The 16,039-nt window shown below is 40.8% G+C and overlaps 1 protein-coding gene across 3 annotated transcripts; it reads right to left on the bottom strand.

Annotated features, from left to right (window-relative positions):
• On the bottom strand, positions 1 to 15,052 carry LOC146594641 (putative glutamate receptor). Of its 3 annotated transcripts, none has more exons than XM_085307161.1 (11): positions 14,964 to 15,052; positions 12,492 to 12,602; positions 9,403 to 9,434; positions 7,674 to 7,733; positions 6,695 to 6,874; positions 5,383 to 5,609; positions 4,170 to 4,267; positions 3,379 to 3,596; positions 2,588 to 2,813; positions 1,707 to 1,954; positions 1 to 1,189 (listed from the first exon to the last, which is right to left on the bottom strand). In XM_085307161.1, exons 2-11 carry the CDS (start codon positions 12,562 to 12,564, stop codon positions 1,088 to 1,090), a joined length of 1,464 nt encoding a protein of 487 aa, XP_085163287.1. In that variant the 5' UTR covers positions 12,565 to 12,602; positions 14,964 to 15,052; the 3' UTR covers positions 1 to 1,087. The 3 variants fall into 3 exon arrangements, with proteins under 3 accessions (XP_085163287.1, XP_085163286.1, XP_085163288.1); XM_085307160.1 differs by having other exon boundaries at positions 12,492 to 12,599; XM_085307162.1 differs by lacking the exon at positions 1,707 to 1,954 and having other exon boundaries at positions 12,492 to 12,599.
• Between the last annotated feature and the right edge of the window lie 987 nt (positions 15,053 to 16,039).

The raw sequence follows: 16,039 nt of genomic DNA, 5'->3' as shown, positions 1-16,039 counted from the left end.
CCTCACTTTCATTGGATGTAGAGTATGTAAAGGCAGTGATTTACCTGTTAATTTGCAGACCAGCATGTGCATGCATCAGTCATTCCAGCTCTGGCATGCTTTATTCTAAATGAAAAGCAGCTTAATTGGAGAATGTGTAATACAGCAATTGAGAGACCTGTTCTCTCTGAATTTCAAAGATTCTTCTGTGATAACGAGAGAGGAATGATCTGAAATGCTCATTACTTCCCTTGCCTGGTAGATCTGTTTTGTTTTGTTTTTTAATCAACTAATTACTAAACTTCTGCTCCAGTACTATTGGATTTTAATTATGACTCTTTTTTTTCCTAAGTACAGATCAGCTTAATTAGGACAAACTGTCGTCTATAGCTAAACAGGGAACGTCTCATCTTGTGACTGTTAATTGACAAATGCTAAATAGCTTGCCTACTCAGAAGGGAGGTCCTGGTCTTGCATCTCTAAGTCCAGTACCTTGGACTAGGGTCTCCTTTTCTCTGTTTTGACTGAAGAGAGTGCAGTTAGGTAAGTCAGTCCTGCATTCTGGGAATTTATGCAACTGTTGCAGCTCTCTTCTGATTCAGATATGGCCTTCACAATGATGACCAGCATGTTCCCTCTAGAAGAAGGGAAGAGTACAGTCTGTTTGCAACTAAAACATCTAAGAGGCAGTTTTTCTTGTTTAAAACAGCTGAGTGAGAGCTTTAATTTTCAAAATGTACCTCATAYTGTAATTAGTAAGCAGAGGCTTCCTATTATCCTATTCTGTCCCTTCTACAGCCATTCATGTACTCGCATAGTACAAGCTACACTAACTATGGATCCAGCACCTTAGCCATCTCAACTTTATTTTCTCCAGGTGTTACCTGCCCCTAACTAACTGTTGCACTCAGATTACCTTCTATCCCTTATTAGTTTATTCCTCCAAGCCCCTAAATTCTAATCAGAAGTGCTCTGTATGGGGGGTGGGGGTGTAGTTAGGAAACTAACATTAAAAACTTGCAGAAAACCATCTTTCTATGGTGATGTAGTACCTATAAAATATATATGATAGAAAACTAACACATGCCCATTCCTTAAACAAAAAACTTTAAGTATTTGCCTTCCCTGAAGTCTCTTGGCTTTGTCTTGTATTTTCTTTTATATGTAAACGAGTGCACATTTCTTCTGTGAAAATGGAGCAACAAGATTTCTGAAAAACAAGAGGGGAGGAACACAGGGATGAGTTGTTCTGAATGGTAGAATCTACATTTTAAATATGCACAGCCCATACATTAGAATAGACAGAGAACAAGAAAAAGATGCACATATAGATAGATGCTGGAGTGGTTTTATTTCCATGCATTTTCCTGCTTGTCAGAGACTTAAGAGTGGCCATACTTGAGAATAAACTTGTTACTGATGATTTACTCTACTCTACTCACACTTGGTGCTGCCTAGGAATTACAAGTAAATGTTTCTACTTACTACTTTATTTTGGGGATTTTTTTTTTTTTAAACTCTGATCACTATCACACACTTTARAGCTCTGAAATTTCGTATTTTAACAAATAAATACATGGAATTTTCTGCCCCCCTCTTCCTTAGAAAAACCAGGATCACCTATGATCAGAAGTCCAACATTTTCTAGAGTCACAGATGCCTAGCTTGCCTAYGGTAAGCAGAAGGGATGCAAGGAGTAGGATAGGTGCTAATGATTGTCACCCTACCTTTAGGTTTCCAGCAGTATGTCTGCTCTTATTTGACAGCTCCACCACAGCTGCAATCAATCCCAATGCAAGGCCAATTGCAAGAGTAAGAAAGAGCCCACCTAGTGCTTGGGGCTGCAGAGGACTCCATCTGTCTCGACTTTTGTGAAGGCAGCTGCTCTCCCACCACTTGTTACGCAAGTGGTCAAGATCTCCTGATTCACGCAGTCTGAGGACTGCAATGGAGAGCTTCTTAGTCCATGGGGATGCTGGAAGCAGTAGAATGAAATAGTGTGAAGAATACAGGACAGGCCACATCTTTAACATTTTTAGCAATGTGCCTGCTACATTACCAAGCAGGATGTAGCTTTCCCCCTTTCAGATGGTCATTCTGCAAACAGAATGCCATGGAATAAGAGAAGTGCCTTTCCTATGTAKCAACCATTTATATCCTATCCATAGAAGTATGATAATACTTGCTAAAATAATGATAGTGAAGCATGTATGAAAAATACAAGCAGTCAGGCTCACAACGAAACAAACTGCCCTGCTAAATACATTAGGCACTCTTTTGCATTACTGGGACTCATGGGAAGAAAAAAGTACAGGAACCAATGACACCTGTGGTCACTAGAATTTGTTGCGCCTGTTACAGCTCAAAAGTACAAGTCAGCAAGCACTGGTGGTAGTTCATCTATCAATCAAATGAAAACACTGGATAGCAGGGTTACAGCTATGCTCATACTATAGTAGTCTCAATGAATAGAAAAACGTATCTGGAGTTTCATGACTTAGCCATGCCAGAAATTTGTGTCCCTTGCTCTGTCTGTCAATCATTTCCTACAGCAAGGCCATGAAATCCAAGTGGAGAGGTGGGACAGAAGCTGTGCACAATGACTAACCCTTTGTAGTGGCAATGCCAAATCCTCTGGCTCCAATAACTTCAGGGGCCCTGATCAAATTGCAGTGCCTGGCTGCTGCAAGGTCTTGAGAGACTGATTCACCAATGAAGGCATAGTTTGATTCCATCACACGTTGCACTGCTTCCTGGTAGGTTTTGACTAAAACATAGTCTCGTCTCTTGTCCATATATTCATAGATCAGCTGATGGATAGGATTCTTGGAGTTCTGCAGCCCAAAAATGCAAGTGTCAAACTGAAGTATAAAATATTATCTGAAAAATGCGTTTATGTGCAGTGAGTGCAAACCAATTTTGAGAACGAGTGCTTAAACCATTTCCCTTTAAGCCCTCTATACTGAAGACTAGTATCTAGCTAGCAGATTTCCTCTGTAATACAGTATTAGAGTGATATAAATATTAAATATCCCCCCCCAGACACACAATAAAAGACTTCACATGCATCCAGTTATTGCATCCAGGAATCATCGAGGTCAGTCATTTTGTTAAAGGTACACAAGGCTCACAGTAAAGCCCTGAAGACTAGCACCACTGTCTTAAGCAAAATACGCTATTAAAATACAGCCCTCTGCATACTTTTCTGTCTTGAGAAAAGGTGAAAGAAGAGTAAACAAAGCAGCAGATACMAATCATGTTCTTTAAAATGTAATAGGAAGCAGATGCTGTCTACAGTGATGAGGGCAGTAAAAGAACCAATAAAGGTAAGTTAAACAAGTTGGTGCAGTTTAGCAGTTGTAAGGCATGTCTGTATGATCGCAATTAGATTCTCTGCACCTTGAAGAAGTAGAAGGTGGAGGAGCCGTCCAGTGTCCCAAACTCAAGCTCCCTTTGCTTCACAAGATCTTCAAATGTCTGGATTGGGAGCTGTTCGCTGCCAGAGCTCAGCAGAGCAGTGAAGTTGGCGATGTAGGCAGCCAGCAAGGCTATGGTGAACAGCCACCAGATGGCAGCAATGACCCGCACGGAGAGCGCTTTGGGCCGGGGGGTGACACCTGCACGACCAGAAGAGTCGATAAAAGTACGTATAGGAGGTGAGGCACAGCAAGAGAGAGAGAGAGAGAGATCAAGAACTTTTTGGTTCCATGAACCTGACTTCAGCCTGTACAACACACTTTTATATAAGGGCCAAACTGCAAAACCTGCCCTGCAGGTATTTAGGCAGTACACAAGCCTGAGAAGAGCTACTACGGCTGGTTGGAACAGCATCAGCACTGCATGCAGAGTTGAAGCAACATCAGCGGCAAAAGCAGTCTGCTCTCCCAAGCACCAGTGCAATCGTTATCTTGACAATCCCTAGAGCAATTGTTACAGCAAGAAATACTCAGTCCTCAGCTGAAGCCAGCCATCTCTATACTTCCATCAAGCTCTAGTCAAAAGACTCCCCCCACTGAGAGTTTTGGTGCTGTCAGGTGTCCCAATTAGAATGTCTTTCTCTTCAGTAGGACTCCAGCTCAACAGCACAGCACAGCACATCAGTGTTACATACAAGCGAGAGCTGGATATGCAATCATCTCACAGAAATACACCACTCCCAGTGCCCATCTATTGCAGTTCTCCCAGCTCACCTTGCARTGCAAGTGCTCCTGCTCCAAACCAGAGGCTATTTAGGAAGGTGAAGTGGTTTTCTTCATTCTTTGGCTCATTCCACTCACAGGGGCTCAGTCTGTAGGAAAATGACAGGATAAAGCCAGACACACAGGAAGAAAAGAAATAAAGACCTACAATGTGACAGCAACTGTGCAGATAGATAGCCTGGAAATAACTTTTCCTTCCTTGGTAGGTCTTCCTTTGCCTGTGCTCAGTGGCTTAAGTACTTGCAACAGTTAAGGCTCAGGAAGGTCTTGTCACCAGTTTGCCAGATGCCTCCTTCCTAAACTATTGCATAATATGGCTCTATTCCTTCATAACAGGCTGAAGACTGCTCTTCAGAGCAAATCTCTATACTATAACGACTGTGCCTCAAGCTAGAAAAGCAGCAACAGAGCATCTGTTCAAGGTTGTAGCTGCAGTGAGCCACAATACACCCTGAACAAGACAGGAGATGGCTCCATGGGAGGGGAAGGKGGAGGAGAAAGAATTTCTTACATGAAAATCAGTGCAGGATAGAATGCATACAAACACACCAAGAAAGAAAAACTGCACATAGAAACATAGTCATTGTTCAAGGCAACAAAATTGACTCTAGTGATGGTGARAAAGAGTAGTCAAAGGTCAAACACAGGTCTTAGCAACCCTGGATATAATGCACATTAAGAGATTATGTTCCCACTTCTTTACTGTAAGAGCGGTTATCATTGAACACTGGGACAGCTTGCCCAGAGAGGTTGTGGAGTCTCCATCCTTGGAGATGCTCAAAACATGACTGGATACCATCCTGGGCAACCTACTGTAAGTGACTCCGCTTTAGCRGACAGAGTCAGATCAGATGATCTCCAGAGGTTCCTGCCAACCTCAGCTATTCTGTGATTCTATGGTGCTCTCCATGGGGAAATCTTACTCTTAATGCTGTCTCTAATCTGACATGCCTTAAGCTTTGTTAGCCCTGGTTCTGGGCCTGTACAGAGGGTTCCTCTGTGCAAAATGCACACAGGTACTTTCTTTAGAGATGTGATTTTCTGGACGCAACCCTGTCTAACATGCTCTAGGTGACCCTGCTGAGCAGGGAGGTTGGACTAGATGATCTCCAGAGGTCCCTTCCAACCTTACTGATTCTATGATTCTATGATTCCTTGTAGCTGAGAAAGCAGTTGAGAAAAAAAAAAAAATCTTTTTTTTTACCTGGCAACAAGAAAGAGACAGAGGCATGTYAGCACATAAGCAAATAAGAGGCCAGTCCAAGTCTCCTTGCTGAAGGGAGCCAAGAAGTGAAAGAGAGGCATCTCCTGAGATACGGTATCTTTTCGAAGCAAGATTCCAATCCCAGTCTGTAGGAATGGTGTGGTGAAGGAGACCACCTCTTCCCTTGCTGATGTGACTGTCAAGGGAGCCACTGCAATGTCTGCTTCCTGTAAGACAGAGAAAAAACAAATCACCCATYGAACGTTCTTGACTTCTGATATATGGATAGAATGCGTCCCATGCTCATTGGGCAGATATCTATATGGCAAACCCCTTTCTCTGTCCCGCTAGAGAGCTATCATCTTAGACAATGAGCTCTGTGAAAAAGAATAGCTTTGTTTTGCATTGTTCACAGTAGGGTGCATGGAACTTCTGGTTTCCAACAACACATGCAAGTAGTGCCACACACACAAACTGAGGCTGTGCACTCTCAACCACATTGGTTTTGGTAAAAAAAGGACAATAGATGTACCCCTTCTGATTGCAGCAACTACGTGAGTGATAGCTGGACACTGAATTCAGAGGGGCAGAGAGGGCTTAATATCATATGTTACCAGCAGATGACAGAATATTAGCTGTAGGAAATAATAATCAGATAATCTCCCTGAATGTCTAATGGATTACCTATCTGAAAGAGGCCTGCTTTTTCCTATCAKCAGCAGGCTTTTCCTATTTCTATGGTTAAACTCTCTAAATGTGGCCCTTTTCCAGGAACAACTGTATCTGTTCATGCAGGGAGATTACTGGAATGTGAGGAAGGTAAAGAAAGGTTAACACTCTCTGGTTTATGATCAACACAGACATAGACTTTTAAAAATTGCCAGGTAAAAGCCACTATATCCTTCCACCTATCAACAAGGAATGGAGCTTGTCTCAAGCAAATTTCAAATGGTTAAACTGAAGGCAAATTTTCCTTAAAGCTGCTAGCTTTGGCTCATTAGTGAGCTAAGCTGTCTGCGCAGACTCTCAGACCGCGCAGAAACACAGGACAGTCTCTGAGACAGGACAAGCACCACACCAGGAGTGCCTTGTTGTAGCAGTGATTCTTGCCGTGGTTCTGGCATTTTTTTTCTTTTTGTTCCTTAGCTTCCACATTGATGACTAGCAAGGGGCTTGTACTGCCAGTTTTAAGCAAAAGACAGATTGACTACAAATAGTCCCTGAGCAAAATTTACTGAAGCCCAAGAGCTTGCTGGTACAGTTCTTTCCTTAGTACAACTGCAATTCCTCAAACATAAAAGCTGAAAATTACCTGTCTCATGATCTCGCCAATCATCCCTGTCCAGTTGCCTTTGGAAGAGATGGCACCGTACTGCCCGTCTCCCACCACCTTCACCTTATAGCTGAAGTGAAGCATCGCAGCAAGTGCTTTCAGCAAATCAATGCAGTATCCCTCCAGCTCTGCACTTCTCACCATGACATAGGGATCCTCCTGGATGTAGACAGAAACATATGGAACTACAAACTCTCAACAGTCTCCAGTGCAGCTGATGGTAAATTGAACCATTTTTTTAGGCAAACGCTCCCCAAAGACCAGTCCTCACATTATCATGGAGACGTTTCCAAACCTACAAGATAGTCACTGGAGTCATATGTCACCACTAGTCCTCCAGCAGGGGAGCTGCATTTTGCAAGCCACACATTCAAGAGAAGCAACCAATAATCTCTTCTCAGTCTAGAAAGCCAAATGCATTTCATTGGGTCCATTAAAGCATTAGCCGAGCATCACCTGCATGTGCAGGATCTTGACAGCAAAGTGATAAAATTTACTGCAGAGGTTTCTTTTGAATGGTCATCCTTGTTTGGTGCTTGTGACAATGTACTTCCTTTCTTATGGTCTGCTTTTAACTGCTGCACACTTGATCTTTATTTTATGTTATATTATAAATCTTTCTACTGTAGGACACAACAGCTTACTGCTAACATGACAACTGATAGATAGCTGAACAGAGTAAAGAGGGCTGACTGTCTTCACATAGCAGGCTTTTATAGAAGTGCATTCCCAGTCCCTTTATGGGCTGGGCTTGCTGGTGCTTGAATCCTTCCATTGCAAACTATAGCGATCTTGTGCCTCTACAGTATTGGGGAAGAACTCTGAAAATATTATATGTGACGAAAAGGGGTGTCAAAGTCAAAGAAAGCACCTGCAAATATATGGGTGGAACATGAAAAGTAAGGTATAATCCCAGCTATCTCCCTGGCACTATCAGTGTTTTGTCACTCTGCCTTACCAGAATTGTGGTGACAGTCAGTGTTGGAAGATTCTCTTCTGGCCCTTCTGGGTCAGTGCCCTGTAGGTCAAAAAATGAAGGAGAAATAATTGGATTTTGAAAGTCCCAGAGGTGGCCCCACTGAGCTGAGGCTTACATTATTATCTGACTTTAAAGGCTTTTGTTTTAAGCCAGCTATAAATCTGCCCCTGAAATCTGCAACAAATCATCTCAYCACTACTCTACCTCCTTCATGCATCACTGTTCCCTGACAGTAATTAATAACYCATTTCATTTGATTGTGTGTTGCCAGCATACTTTGTCCAAATAAAGATCACTTCAAATGTTGCCACGTTTCTTCAGATACACAGTGCATACAGTTTTCCAAGGAGATTAATTTATGTTGCAGACAAAACAGCTAGCAGCCAATTAAGGTCTCATTAGGGAGCAATTCCTAGAGACACAGACCATCAGGGAACCTGACATGAGGAGGTCAGGAAGCAGGGAGTAACTTCTACATGGCATGCTGGATTAAAGAGTGCATCATCCAACCTTGTGGAGTCACAGAACTCACCTGATGGTTTCTGATCAGAACAACTTCAGAACAATTCAAATATTTATCAGTTAAGCTGTCCAATTCTGTAAGACTTGTTGGGTTTAAGTGTATCCCTTTCTTAAAAAATCATCAGATAGATTTCTAGACAGAGTGAGAGAGCTTGTGGGCATGCCACAAGATCTGCAAAAGAAGCTCTAGCTCTGCCATGACCTGAACAAAGTCATTTCAATTCTCTCTTTGGAATGGAAGGACTTTGAGGGATGAGCTCTATCTTTGCAGCTGCGATCAGAAGTTAACTAATGTAGGGTGTCCTAGAAGCAGTACTGTTATTGTCAGAAGAGCTACAACTTGCTGTTAGACAAAAGCCAGAAAACCAACCACTTTTCTTTTCAGATCTGTTTAAAATGTTTATATTTACTGATCAAGAGGGTGAATAGAACAAAAGTAAAAAAAAATCCTAGTGCCTCAATTTGGTTTTCCCCATCAATTATTGAAGGTTCCAAAATGGTACTTTGAAAATCTCAACAGTGTACTACTATTTTTATAAATACATCAGAAAGGCAGCAGTATGGTTTGAGATTGAGAAATGAGCTGACATTTAAGAGACAAGTTTTGTTCCTACCTAGGCCATTTGGATAATTACAGTCACCTCCCTACATTACCATGACCCAGCCACCCATCATTTTTAATTGTAACATCTTTAGAATAGATACTATTCTGCCCTTTGTGAACATCTACATGTTATAGTAGGTTAGATTTTAAGTGAAATGTGCCATCTTTCTTCAGAAACCTGAGGAAGTTTCTCCCACAAATTTGGGGAAGGTAAAAACACATCTTAAGAACTAAAAATGGTATCTCTGCATGCTCACGTGTGTCTGCGTGTCTTGCCAATGCTAAGGAGTTTATAATAATCATAGACAAAGGAATAATTCTGTGATTTAAATTCTGTAGCCATGAAGCCAGAGCTAGAGGCAGATTCTTCCTTGGGGCATGACTGAGTTTTGAATATTGAAAAAAAATTTGAATTAAAAAAAAGAAAAGAAAAGAAAATCTGGAGACACATAGATATAGAAATAACCGTGAAAAGTACATTCAAAAATCATAGCTCTTTACAGATTAAAAGCATTTTAAAATGTAAGACTTCCTCACATATGCCTGCATTGATAGCTCTGCACCAATAAGCTTAGGACATACCTTACTCACAGTGTCATCATTCTTGCTAGTTCCTGAAAAAGCAACAACAAAAATCAACTTCTTGCAAGGCTTACATTTACAGCTCCTTAAAAGTGAAGTTTCATAAACTTGTTTCATATTGTAATCTGTAAACGGAATGATTATCCTTGACTCAAAAGCTCATAGTGCAGTTGACTCGCAGCAATTTTGTCAAGCTTGTTTCCTCATTCACAGAACAATATTAATGTAAATCAAACCAAAGCAGAAATACACATAGCCAAAATTTAGGCTGTGGAAGTTTCTAATTGCAACTTCATTATTATGGCTCTCACTCATACAGAGAAGAATGGATTCCAGAGAATTGCACCATTATTGCCCCCCAACCAGGATGAAAAGTCACAACACCAAGATCCCTCCTAACTCCTGCCTACCCCCCTAAGGAAAAAGGTTCATCACCATTAAATTCCATTACTGGCTTTTCTTGTTTTCCCCTTCCCCTACTGATGGTGGGTTCCTATTGTCAAAGCAAAAGGACATCTTGCAGCCACTGGGACTGAAATCCTTCTCTACCACATTCTATTGCATTTCCCTCCCCAGATGTAAGTACTCCGACTTTTCACTCTTACGAGAAGGGAAAATTAAAGCCTCCAAAAGGACCATGACTAAAACCAGGAAAAACAGTGACAACACTAAAGAAAGAGGGATCAGGAAGCCTGTCTTCTGTTACCTTTTCATTGTGCCCCATCAAGGAATAGATAGCAAAGAAAGTAATCAAACTGGCAAGGAGTTTAAGCGTGGTGAGAGACAGCACAGCCCAGTAGACAGCACTGAGGTGAAGAACATCAGGGACTCTGCTGTCAAATCTGCCACTCATTTGTTCCATATTACTTCTTTCTGTACCTCAGTTTCCAATTTGTAAAAGATAGGTAATGACACCTCCTTCCTCTTGGGTAAAAACTCCACAATTCACCTGCGAAGGTATTATTATTGAGGTTAACCATGCTTCTGGTTCTATTCACTGCTCTGATGCATAACTTGTCATGGTAAATTATTTGATCCTTGTCCTCCTTCTCATAACACTCAGGAGAATACCTTATTTCCCACCCCAAACTCCAGGAGAGCTATATTAAAATGACTGAGATGCAGAATTAAAACCAAAATTATGTCAATATATAACTCATTAAATGACCAGAATGTTTTTTTCCTAGAGTGTGTGCATGTATTACTCCTTAGAATCAAAGAATTAACTGTCTAAAAGTAAAAGCCCAAAATCCCTCAAGCAAAAGCTTTTGGAATTTTTTCATTAAATATAATAGCATAATCATTCGTTATGTATTATTCATTCTTTGGTTCTGCATTTTCTGATTTTTACTGAACTCTACTTTATTGTAAAACAAAACCTGTTTTTTTTTTCCTCTTCAGTACTGCTCTCTGTGAGAGCTGGAAACCTTCACAAAGGCATTCTCTTGTCTCCCTTTGAAAACTCATTAGAGCCAGTAAAAACTGGCTTCTTTCTGAAGACCTGCTAGGGTCTCTTGGAAGAAAACAGTTTGTACTGAGGGCTTCAGCTCCCCTGCAGCGGCACTAGATGCTCCATTGTAAGAACTACCATCTCCTGAAAGGACCGTAAGTAATCAAGTTGCAGCACTAACTCAAAGTTCATGGCAGTGACATTGCTCAGACGCCAAGTACATATTGTGAGAATCCTTTGTGAAAGCCCATAAAAACATAACACAAAAAAGGGGCTCATCCCTCCACTCTCATCCCCCAAAGGCCTGCAGCTGCAGGAAATAGCTATGCTAGCAAAAATCAGCTTTGTCCTTACCCCTTCCATGTGGGGCTTTGCCACACTACTGACTCTGAGCACAAACAACCTTTTAATGGGAGATGACTCCTTGATTTGATGTGATTTGAAAAAGCTTTTAGTGCTGTTAAAAACTAGGCACTTCATCCCAGTTTTCTATCCCCTTTTCCCTGTCTGGTCTAGTAGACTTGCCTTGATGTCCTTTACCAATACTTCCTTTTTTGTAGCTCCTGACCAGGTGGATTAGCTGAATTAAAAGAAGAGGCAATAGGTCAGGTGAATTATAATTCTGGAGCACACTTGGACATTCAGGATAAGAGTATGAGAGAATTTGACCATTATCACTGAAGCAAAAGATTGAAGCATATTAAACCTGAGCAATCTAGGCAAACAGCCACTACCACAGCTATGCAATTACCAACTTCACCTAACTAGGAGGTGCATGGGTGAGATGGACTGGTAAGCCAGCAGAAGTAGTGAAGGTGCTCTACCAGCCCTCTAAACAGAGGGCCAATTTCTGTCTCCCAATAATTCTGTAAGCCCAAGCTACTCCTCAGCCTGAGTTTGGACTCCAGGAATAAAATACTCAGAAGCCACAGTATGATTGAAACAATAATATTTGTTGTTCTTCAGCCCACAACAGCTGCAATTCCCAGAAAAAAAGAGCAAACCTGTCACCTCCTCACACGGAGAGTAAAATGTGATCCAGTTGGCTGATCACTGTGCAGAAGTCCAGGTCAAGCTCCTGTTACTGTCCCCTAGACACCTTAGGGGGAAATGCAATGTCACCTTTTGGCTACAAAAAGACTTGGGGTCTCACTGAACTGACAAATTCAATGCACTAAATTCCCTCTTCTTCCCAAAATACATCACGAGCAGAGGGGCTAAACAAGTAACATGAAAAACATTAACAACAGAACAAGTTAATCAGCCTAACTTGCTGCAATTCAAGGAAGCATAGATTCTAAAACAGTATAGCTTTAATCACAACGATTGTGTTCAAGGACATCTGACCTCCCTGTTCCAACGCTTCTTCACCCTCACTGATCGCCATAATCTGGTTTACAACTAAAACCACAAAGACACTAGTAACAGCACTCAAAACCTGACAGAGTCACAACATCATTACAAGTTACAACAAGGTATGTCTGATGGTATCCTAATAACCAAATCTAAAGCCAAATTTTTACACAAAGGCAGAGTCTGGTAGGCACTAGCAATTAAAGAATAAAAAATTAATACTCTAAAGAAGAACAAAACCACGTTTGGATGCAACCAGCATTACTGGATCAAATGTTGCTCTCACCTGTATGGCTTGATTCTTTTAGGAGCAGCATGGTTGTAATCACACAGAGCATAAAGTGAAGACCTTTCTCCATTGGAGCAGAAACAACTTGTGCCTAGATGGAACTTCCTGCTAGAGATGAAAGGCAAGTAGTTAAAGCCAGTTTTATGTTTCATCAGTGCTGGGTAAAATTGTCAGAATATCATTGTATTTGGAGGAGTCCCAATTCAAACAGAGGTCTCCAGGTGAAAGCATAGTCACTTCTGAGACCAGGCATAACAAATACTAAGGAAAAGGTTCCGGGAGAACATTCCAGTGCACCAGAAAAACCACCACAAACCTATAAAGTGGATTTATCCACTGGATGTCCTTAACTGTTTCTCTTCCAGTCAGCTCTCCACAAAGGAGAGGCAAGGTCTCCTCAGGTGCCACGCTCAGCGTGCCCTGGAAAGAGACAGCTGTTGGTGCGTGCAGTAACGAGGGGCCAGAAGAGGCACATACTGATAGGTTAGCAGGGAAAGGGAAGGAAACAAGAGAAGTGGAGTGCTGCTGAGGAGGAGGCTCCTGTGCTCTGAGCCACAGCAGAGTGCTATTACAGTCGGTTTAGATGTAGCCAGTTTAGGCACTAATAGAAGACGCTCATTCAGGAGCTGCTGTTGATGCCTAAGTGTTTTTGACTTCACTCAGAGTTGGAATACTCCTTTAGATTGCACCCCCATGTAGAAACAGAATCACATTTGGGGGGCTTAAAAACAAATGCTAATTGCACTTTACTTCCAGGATGCAGGAAGTAGAARTGTTCATTTCATTGTCACCAAAAATATCTAAATCAAAGCTGTTTCATCCTGCACTAATAGATATGAGAAAATATTTTGGAAGCCATCTTTTGTCTCAACCTCCTATTCTACTGAACAGATACAGAGGCAGGGGATGGAGACTGGAAAACAGCATACTTTACTCAGATTACATACTGTTAAATTTTTTCATTTCAAGTTGTGTAACAAAATTTCTGTAGGGCTTGAAATAATTACATATTTGTCATTGAAGAACAGCAAGAAAATTGCAAAAGACAACAAATGTCATCTCTTAAACTAAGTCTCAGACTACTGCAGTATTTTCCATTCTATTTGTGGTAACAGTGCCAAATACGGCTCAGGACACCATTACCCCAGAAACTATGAAAAATGTATTTTAAAAAAGCCCTAGAGAACTCACCATTTGAGACACTATTCAGGCAAAAAAGAAAAAAAAATATGCTAGTGTGGTATTACTTGCTTCTGTTTGTTGCAGAAATATGCATATATATATATATATATATATATATGCAAAAATAACTGCTTAAGAGAAAGGATGCTTCAGTTAACCTTACCGATTCAGCTTCTATGAAATATTCCTCACAACTGCGCTCCTATGAAAAACTCTCAACATTACAAAGCCTTAGTGGTTTCCCAAACTTATTTTCTCTAGATTTTCTGCCTCCACGTTAAGAAGAATAAGAGACACTACATAACATTGACACAAAGGATTCTTTCAGGGTTAAATTTAAATGATGTCTTTCTTTTAATACTTCAAAATGGGGATATTATTGTTAAAAGATCAAAGGAAAAGATTTATATTTGAGCTATGGGTCATCTTGGATTTTCTAAAAGGTAATTGTAGAATACACACAGACTGGTAGCCCCTGCTAGCTGTTGCCAGAGCAGCACATGAACCGAACAGCTAAAGCAGCCACCAGTGCACATAAAAGTAGCAATATTGCCAGATTAAATCAGCCAGGAACTGCTTATTCTCTGACAGCTTTAACCTGAATATTGCTCCTATTTTTGTCCTTACGGTTGGGCATATACAATAAAATGTTTTTTATTTCAAGTGACCTCCCCTGCAAAAAGCTAATCAGAGCTAATAATAAATTGCTTGTATCACCTTGAAAAGAAATCAGTTTTAACACACTGGCTGGCTGRCTGTCAAGAAGAACAAGTAGAGCCTAAATAATATGTAAAAAAAATTTTTTTGCAAAGGCAAATACACTTCCCTAACTCTAATTTAGTATTAGAATCATTTAAAGATAAACAGAACCAGTTAAAGACAGAATAACGGGGGTAGAGGGCAGTGCCTCACAGTGTGCAAAGAGTTCCTTAGCTACTGCTTAAATTAATCATTGCAATCCACGTTCATCATCTCCATGAGGAAGTACTAGAAAATTTTCTCATGTTGGTCTTTGCAGCAGAAGAAACTAAGGTTTTTAAAAGTTACTTCACTAGAACCAGTTCTCTCACTCTTGAAGCTTTTCACTCTTTCAAAATGTAAACAAAAAAAACCTGGCAATACTACTCCTCAACTACTTTTCAGTATGCAGTGCTGAACGAAGGCATCAGTATTAAACAGCAGCAGAAAACAGCCATCAACCAGGAAGAAGACAGTTTATTGAACACAGAATTTAATCCTGATAGCTAGAACAAAAACAACAATGATTCAAGGCAGCATCTCACTTACAGCAACTCCTTCAGCCTCTCCTAGTTTGGACTGGGTACCAGCAGAAGAAACTCGATGAACAGGCACAGTGGAGCTGTTGGAAGAGTGAATGTTCATGGGCATTCGCACTATTATAAAGATGCAGGAGAAGGAGGAGCCAGGCTAAGCGGCTCCTGCAGGAAGCAYATGCCAGCTAGTGCCACATAATCTATGGACACCTTGGGTTTTGGAAAAGAAAGGAGAGCACTCTCAGCCAGAAAACAATGTATGGAAGTAATTTAGTTCAGTAGCAGAATACTGCACCAAGACTCAGAAAATTTGAATTCTRTTACTGACCTACTGTGTGATTTTGTGAAAATCCTCTCTCTATAGCACTGTGTCTTATCTACCTGTGCCCCTCTCTCCTACCTATTGATACTATAAGCCATTTAAGGAAGAAACTTTCTCCACTCTGATGTCTATAACACACTCACATGGCTGCAAGAACATATTAATCAAGTATCAGCTCAAACTCACAAAAAWCATTCCAGGATTTCTCACAGTGCTTAGGGAGCTGAAGGAAGGCCTGAGCTTCAAGGCAAAAATTTAAATTCCTAGTCTAGCTTGTACAGACCTCTTTAATAAATAGGCACAGAATTAAATGATTTTTTTGTCCCCATCTCCCTTGCATTTACTAGTTTCACTTCAAAAGTAAGCTGAAGTACAACCCCGAGGGATGGCTGATTCTGTTGGGTCAGGTCATTTATAAATATACACATTAAAGCATTGTAATAACAAAGGAGTGCCTTCACTCCAAACAGAGCAAACTATTACAGCTCATTCAGGAAGAGATACAGAGCATGCCCACATTCAAAAAAAGTAACAGAACTTTACTCTCCACTTGAATTTAAATACAGTTCAAGATGGAAAATTCCCCAGCAGCTTGAACAGCTTCATCTTCTTCCTAAAGTTTTTCCTGTATCTGCTGCCGAGTAAATCAGTATTAAACATTAACACAGCTTGTCTTCTTTAGAGTCAAAAATTGCTCATATTTCAACAAAAAATGCCTAGGAGACTGCATGTGGCGATGCCCACCCTAACAGAGTTCAAGGGCTTAA

Source organism: Rhea americana, unplaced genomic scaffold (assembly GCF_003343005.1).
Source record: "Rhea americana isolate MKP2758 unplaced genomic scaffold, rheAme1 scaffold_254, whole genome shotgun sequence".
Taxonomy (NCBI): Eukaryota; Metazoa; Chordata; class Aves; order Rheiformes; family Rheidae; genus Rhea; species Rhea americana.
This window is presented reverse-complemented; position numbering and strand designations above follow the sequence as displayed.